At 47.4% G+C, this 8,162-nt stretch overlaps 1 protein-coding gene across 1 annotated transcript; it reads left to right on the forward strand.

Annotated features, from left to right (window-relative positions):
- Positions 1–601: 601 nt before the first annotated feature.
- On the forward strand, positions 602–6,760 carry LOC123397368. Its single transcript, XM_045091937.1, has 2 exons — positions 602–2,040; positions 6,754–6,760. Exons 1-2 carry the CDS (start codon positions 602–604, stop codon positions 6,758–6,760), a joined length of 1,446 nt encoding a protein of 481 aa, XP_044947872.1.
- Positions 6,761–8,162: the final 1,402 nt, after the last annotated feature.

Consider the following 8,162-nt stretch of genomic DNA (forward strand, 5'->3'; position numbering starts at 1 on the left):
GGGCATTTTACTAAATATAGCTATAGCTAGTTGTGTGAACGGAGAGGACCCTGCAGATTATGCCCATCATCAGGACCATCGACCCTGAGTAGTACCGTACCAAGATGGACAAGGAAACCTGCACTGCAAGAACGTACGTCTTGGCTTGGCCGTCGTCGTCCTGCTCGATCGGCGCCGTCTGGCCGTCCGTCGTCAATGGCCCACGCGCCCACGAGGGCGTGCAAATGCAATCCTGGCATTCCTTACTTAATTTCTAGCCATGGCGAGAAAGTGATACAATAAGAAGAACGTACGTAGTGAAATATATAAACACATTGCCAACGTGTGTGTCTCTCTAGTCTGTATACGTAGCTAGCTAGTACCGTACCACAAGCTTAATCTTGTACAAAACCACTGAGAGCCAGTACCAGTACCGTACCACAAGCTTAATCTTGTACAAAACCACTGAGAGCCAGCCTTGTGTTGATATGGCTAGCTCTATATAAGCTGCTGGGGAATACACAAGGCTGGCAAGCAGCACGACAAGTCCATTACTTACTTACTTGCATAATATATATATATATATATATATATATATATATATATATATATATAGTAAGAAATGCTGAGTCTCGCTTGGACTCGTCGCGCCGTCGTGGAGGTGGAGGCACCACCCACCCCAACCCCAACCCCAACCTGGGGTGGCTGCTCTCTCCATGGCCTCGACATTGAGGTCGTGAGGGAGAAGGACGCTGTCCCTGGCGGTGGCGGTGGCGGCAGCGGGCTAGTTGCACTTGCAATCCCTTCATATTTCTCCGGCCCCCGGCTGGCGAAGCGGCAAGATGGAGGCTTCCCCTTGTACACGGGCTACTCGGCGGCGAGGTCCTTGGTCGGCAAGGGGGCCATGACGGATCTGAGAAGGCTGTCTCGCGAGGCGGAAGACATGCTCGCCGAGTTGTTTGCTAGCATTGATGGCGGTGGCGGTGGCGCCCCAAACAAAAACAAGGAGGACGCGGTGCGGGCGCGGCCCAGGGTGGTGCAGCTGCGACTGTCACCGGATCTGGCGCTGTGGAAAAGCACGCAACACGCAATCGGCAACGTGCTGCCCACTAAGGGCGCCGGGCTGATCCAAGCCACGCCGCAGGTTCTCGCCTTGCTGGGCGCCACCGACTGGCCTGAGGCGATGAAAACAACCAACGCCCTATCTGGTAGCGGCATGGCGAACCTGCTGATTGGCGCCTCCGACGTGCGCACCCTCTTCTCCAACTACGTGGTGGACATGGCATTCTACTACGAGCACGGGTACCACAAGGCGTTCCCCTCGTTCAGCCGCCTCCTGCACGATGGGCTCGCCGACGCCCGCTCGCTACGAACCCCTGGTGGCCGGCAGCGACGCGAGGCCGTCGCGATAGGCGCGTCCTACATCCGAGCCAAGATCGCGCTGGAGGCGGCGCACAAGACGCTCCTCAAGGACCGGTCGGCGCAGATGGACCGCCGGGCCGCCCAGGTCATATCCCTATGCGAGAGCAGCATCCTTGGCATGGGGGCTGAGGCAATTGCCCGGGGCTTCGATGTTGGCGCCGTCATGAGCGACCTGGTCTTCAGCTCTCCCGGCACCGATGTCATCGATGTGGGCAGCGACCTGGTAAACTCCGAGGTCATGAACTCGTTCCTCAACGTGGCCGACATCGCCGCCTCAGGCGTCGTGAGCGAGCCGGCGCTTCGGGCCATCTACGACGCCTACGCTGCCACGGGAGCTCGGATGTACACCCAGAGGTGGCATGAGCCTGTGGCCCGGATGTGCATCACCTTGTACACTTGGCACCTGCACAACGACCGGCACATGTTCCTCCGCCGCGCCCTCCTTGGATGGCCCAAGGCCCGCAAGTCCCCGGCGCAGCCCCAACGCGAGGCCGACTTCGACGAGGTCTTCGACACCGACTTTCGCACCACCGGCTTCAGCAGGCCCCTTGACCTTGAGTACGCGTGCAACGGCGAAGAAACCTGCGACCACGTCCGACGCTTCCTCAAAGTAAAACTAGTAGATCGTACAGCAGAAGCGTTAGTGAACACGGTTGATGTAGTGGAACGTCCTCACGTCCCTCGATCCGCCCCGCGAACAATCCCGCGATCAGTCCCACGATCTAGTACCGAACGGACGGCACCTCCGCGTTCAGCACACGTACAGCTCGACGATGATCTCGGCCTTCTTGATCCAGCAAGAGAGACGGAGAGGTAGAAGAGTTCTCCGGCAGCGTGACGGCACTCCGGAGGTTGGTGATGACCTTGTCTCAGCAGGGCTCCGCCCAAGCTCCGCAGAAACGCGGTCTAGAGGAAAAACCGTGGAGGTATGTGGTCGGGCTGCCGTGGAGAAGTCGTCTCAAATCAGCCCTAAAACCTCCGTATATATAGGTGGGAGGGAGGGGACCTTGCCTTGGGGCTCAAGGAGCCCCTAGGGGGTCGGCCGAGCCAAGGGGGGAATCCTCCCCCCCCCCAAACCGAGTTGGACTTGGTTTGGTGGGAGGGAGTCCTTCCCTTCCTTCCCACCTCCTCTTTTTTTTTCCTTTTCTCTTGATTTTCTCTTCTTGGCGCATAGGGCCCTTTTAGGCTGTCCCACCAGCCCACTAAGGGCTGGTGTGCCACTCCCAAGGCCTATGGGCTTCCCCGGGGTGGGTTTCCCCCCCCCCCCCCCGGTGAACTCCCGGAACCCATTCGTCATTCCCGGTACATTCCCGGTAACTCCGGAAACCTTCCGGTAATCAAATGAGGTCATCCTATATATCAATCTTCGTTTCTGAACCATTCCGGAAACCCTCGTGATGTCCGTGATCTCATCCGGGACTCCGAACAACATTCGGTAACCAACCATATAACTCAAATACGCATAAAACAACGTCGAACCTTAAGTGTGCAGACCCTGCGGGTTCGAGAACTATGTAGACATGACCTGAGAGACTCCTCGGTCAATATCCAATAGCGGGACCTGGATGCCCATATTGGATCCTACATATTCTACGAAGATCTTATCGTTTGAACCTCAGTGCCAAGGATTCATATAATCCCGTATGTCATTCCCTTTGTCCTTCGGTATGTTACTTGCCCGAGATTCGATCGTCAGTATCCGTATACCTATTTCAATCTCGTTTACCGGCAAGTCTCTTTACTCGTTCCGTAATACAAGATCCCGCAACTTACATTAAGTTACATTGCTTGCAAGGCTTGTGTGTGATGTTGCATTACCGAGTGGGCCCCGAGATACCTCTCCGTCACACGGATTGAGAAATCCCAGTCTTGATCCATACTAACTCAACTAACACCTTCGGAGATACCTGTAGAGCATCATTATAGTCACCCAGTTACGTTGCGACGTTTGATACACACAAAGCATTCCTCCGGTGTCAGTGAGTTATATGATCTCATGGTCATAGGAATAAATACTTGACACGCAGAAAACAGTAGCAACAAAATGACACGATCAACATGCTACGTCTATTAGTTTGGGTCTAGTCCATCACGTGATTCTCCTAATGACGTGATCCAGTTATCAAGCAACAACACCTTGTTCATAATCAGAAAACACTGACTATCTTTGATCAACTGGCTAGCCAACTAGAGGCTTACTAGGGACGGTGTTTTGTCTATGTATCCACACATGTAAATGAGTCTTCATTCAATACAATTATAGCATGGATAATAAACGATTATCTTGATACAGGAATTATAATAATAACTATATTTATTATTGCCTCTAGGGCATAATTCCAACAAAGTATTCATGAATTATTATTGTTGACATTACCCTTGAGGTAAGCAGTTGGGAGGCGAAACTATAAGCCCCTATCTTTCTCTGTGTCCAACTGAAACTTTGATCTCATGAGTACCACGTGAGTTGTAGCAATTGTAGAGAACGAAAAGATGATTGAGTATGTGGATTTGCTTTACAAGCTCTTATTTGATTCTTTCTGATGTTGTGATAAATTGCAATTGCTTCAGTGACTAAAGGCTATTGGTTGTTAATTCTCGGTAAGGTTCTTAATTCATGCTTTACTTTGTGAAGAAATTGTCACTTTAGCATAAGAGTTGATATGATGGTATTGTTGTTCTGATCATGATCATGATGCCTGCATGTTCGTATCTTGTTTTGTTGACACCTCTCTCCCTAAACATGTGGTCATATTTATTGAGCTCGGCTTTCGCTTGAGGACAAGCGAGGTCTAAGCTTGGGGAAGTTGATACGTCCATTTTGCATCATGCTTTCATGTTGATATTTATCGCTTCTTGGGCTGTTATTTCACTTCATGGTACAATACTTATGCCTTTTCTCTCTTATTTTGCAAGGTTTACATGAAGAGGGAGAATGCCGGCAGCTGGAATTCTGGCCTGATAAAGGAGCAAGTTTGAGATGCCTATTCTGCGCAACTCCAAAAGCCGTGAAAATCAACGTGGATTTTTTTGGGAATATATAAAAAATACTTGGCTGAAGAAGTGCCACAGGAGCGCAACTAGGGGGCCACAAGCCTGGTAGGCGCGGCCACCCCTCTGGCCGCGCCTAGGGGGCTTCTGGGCTCCCTGCTGGCCCAATGGCTCCCCTCTTCTGGTATATGAAGGGTTTCGTTCCAAAAAAATTCACGAGGAGGTTTTTCGGAGGATTCGCCGCTGCCACGAGGCGGAACTTGAGCAGAACCAATCTAGAGCTCCGGCAGGACGATCCTGCCGGGGAAACTTCGCTCCCGGAGGGGGAAATCGTCGCCATCGTCATCACCAACACTCCTCTCATCAGAGGGGACTCGTCACCATCAACATCTTCATCAGCACCATCTCATCTCCAAACCCTAGTTCATCACTTGTAACCAATTTCCGTCTCGCGACTCCGATTGGTACTTGTAAGGTTGCTAGTAGTGTTAATTTCTCTTTGTAGTTGATGCTAGTTGGATTACTTGGTGGAAGAGTTTATGTTCATATCCTTGATGCTACTCATTACCTCTCTGGTCATGAATATGTTTATGCTTTGTGAGTAGTTACTTTTGTTCGTGAGGACATGGGATAAGTCATGCTAATAGTAGTCATGTGAATTTGGTATTCGTTTCATATTTTGATGTGTTGTATGTTGTTTTTCCTCTAGTGGTGTTATGTGAACATCGACTACATAACACTTCACCATTATTTGGGCCTAGAGGAAGGCATTGGGAAGTAGTAAGTAGATGATGGGTTGCTAGAGTGACAGAAGCTTAAACCCTAGTTTATGTGTTGCTTCGTAAGGGGCTGATTTGGATTCACTAGTTTATTGCTATGGTTAGACTTGTCTTAATTCTTCTTTCGTAGTTGCGGATGCTTGCGAGAGGGGTTAACCATAAGTGGGATGCTTGTCCAAGTAAGGGCAGTACCCAAGCGCCGGTCCACCCACATATCAAACTATCAAAGTAACGAACGCGAATCATATGAACATGATGAAAACTAGCATGACAGAAATTCCCGTGTGTCCTCGGGAGCGTTTTTCCTCCTATAATACTTTGTCCAGGCTTGTCCCTTGCTACAAAAGGGATTGGGACACTTTGCCGCACCGTTTCTACTTTTGTTACTTGTTGCTTGCTACGAATCATCTCACCACACAACCACTTGTTTCCGATAATTTCAGTGCTTACAGATATTACCTTGCTGAAAACCACTTGTCAGATCCTTCTGCTCCTTGTTGGGTTCGACACTCTTACTTATCGAAAGGACTATGATAGATCCCCTATACTTGTGGGTCATCAATCTTCAACAAACATATCTTGATTTTCTTATTAACATGCATCTCAAGATGACATCTTGAACCGATCGATGGCCCTAAAATCAAAATGACAACAGCCGGGTGCCTAGAGCGGGAGGGGGGCGGCGCCTGGAGGTGGTGGGCTTATCAGAGCGGGATGGGGTGGAGGCTTACCGGAGCGGGCCTAAGAGGGTAAGGGGGCTAAGCGGGAGGGAAGGGGGCGGCGGCGACGGCGAGGGAGGCGGCGGCGACGATGATGATGACGATGGCGAGCGAGGCGGCAGTGGGGAGGAGCGCGGAGACGGCGACGGCGTCGTGGAAGAGTTGCGCAGCCTCACGGCGTCGAGGGTTCGTCCGCGTCGCGAGGAGGATGAAGAGATTGAAACCGCGATTTGGACATCACAAAATTCCAACTCCCGCTTATATAAGCGGAGCTTTGGTCGTGGGTCGTGGCTCGAACCGGGACTAAAGACACCCTTTAGTCCCGGGTCGAGCCAAGACCAGGGACTAAAGACCCCTTTTCGGCAGGCGGAGTGGCGGGAAACGAGGGTCTTTTGTCCCGGGTCGAGGCTCGACCCGGGACTAAAGGGGGTCTTTAGTCCCGGTTCGTGGCTCGAACCGGGACTAAAGCCCTGGGCTGGCTCCGGCGCGACACAGTGCAAATCTTTAGTTCCGCCTCGCCTAGCGAGGAGCGCCGGCAGTGCTTTATAAGCACCGTTGCGCGTGCTATTTTGAGCTCCTCTTTAAAGCAGGCTTACGGACCTAAATGCATTCTAAATTTAAAAATTGAAAATATATGTGAAATTAAAGACAAAATTCAACCTAAATTCAAAGTGAATCACTTTGAATTTGGGTTGAATTTTCTCTATAAATTCTCATATAGTTTTAATTTTTTTCCATTATTTTTGTTTTGTTCTTTGCTTTATTTATTTTGTTTTTTCTACTTACACCTAAATATTTAGTTTTCAAATTTGAATTCTTTGGGTTGGATTTTTTTTATCTTCTATTTTAGTTTTCTATTATAGATTTTAACTAAAAAACTTTATGAAAATTCTTTTGAGTTGATCTTTTTTTTGTTTCTTTTTCGTTAATGTTTTACTTGATTCTTTTTAACAAATAAGCACTTTCATAATTTTAGTTGATTATTTTTAATTCATTCATTTTAGCTAATGTTTTAGTTGACTCTTTTTTTGTTTTCTATTAAATATTGTAACAAATTTTCAACAATTTCTAATTTCATTTGTTATTTTTCGTGCATTTACTTATTCTTTTTTAGCTAGTTGACCCTGAAATTGAAAGAGCACTACAAATAAACTCTGAAAATGTTGAAAGTTGGCATGGTATCATCATTTCACCCACATAGCATGTCCTAAAAAGTTGAGAGGGTTACGACAAAAATTGGATGCACTTCGTGTACAAAATGGACAATCTCTCTCGAAGTATTAGGGTTTCGAACGAGAACTCATCTGTTACAAAGGGAATTCATTTTTTTAACTTATTTGAACTTGATAATTTTTGTGTGTTCAAAATGCACCATTCAAAGGCACATTACAAATTTCAACAATTTCTCACTTCATTTGGTATTTTTCGTGCATTTACTTTTTTTTTGAGCTAGTTGACGCCGAAATTGAAAAGCAATACAAATGAACTCTGAAAATGTTGAAAGTTGTCATGGTATCATCATTTCACCCACATAGCATGTGCTAAACAGTTGAGAGGGTTACGACCAAAACTGGATGCACTTCGTGTACAAAACGGGCAATCTCTCTCGAAGTATGAGGTTTCGAACGAGAACTCATGTGTTACAAAGGGATTTCACTTTTTTGAACTTATTTGAACTCCATACTTTTTGTGTGTTAAAAATGCACCATTCAAAGACACATCACAAATTTTCAACAATTTCTGACTTCATTTGGTATTTTTCGTGCATTTACTTTTTTTAAGCTAGTTGACCCTGAAATTGAAAAGAACTACAAATGAACTCTGAAAATGTTGAAAGTTGGCATGGTATCATCATTTCACCCACATAGCATGTGCTAAAAAGTTGAGAGGGTTACGACAAAAATTGGATGCACTTTATGTACAAAACAGAAACTCATCTGTTACAAAGGGATTTCATTTTTTTAACTTATTTAAACTCCATACTTTTTGTGTGTTCAAAATGCACCATTCAAAGGAACATCACAAATTTTTAACAACAGTCGGCATTCTTCTTCTCTCATATATCTAGCACAAGGAGAAGAAGGAGAAGCGAACCCCACAACAACAGTCGGCATTCTTCTTCTCTCGTATATAGTGGACACTCCCTCACCTGATTTTTCGACCGTCGATGATGGTCGCTACTCCTACTTCCCCTAGTGCATAACAAATATCTAGCACAAGGAGAAGAAGGAGAAGCGACCCCCACAACAACAGTCGGCATTCTTCTTCTCTC

Source organism: Hordeum vulgare, chromosome 5H, assembly GCF_904849725.1.
Source record: "Hordeum vulgare subsp. vulgare chromosome 5H, MorexV3_pseudomolecules_assembly, whole genome shotgun sequence".
In the NCBI taxonomy this organism is placed as follows: Eukaryota; Viridiplantae; Streptophyta; class Magnoliopsida; order Poales; family Poaceae; genus Hordeum; species Hordeum vulgare.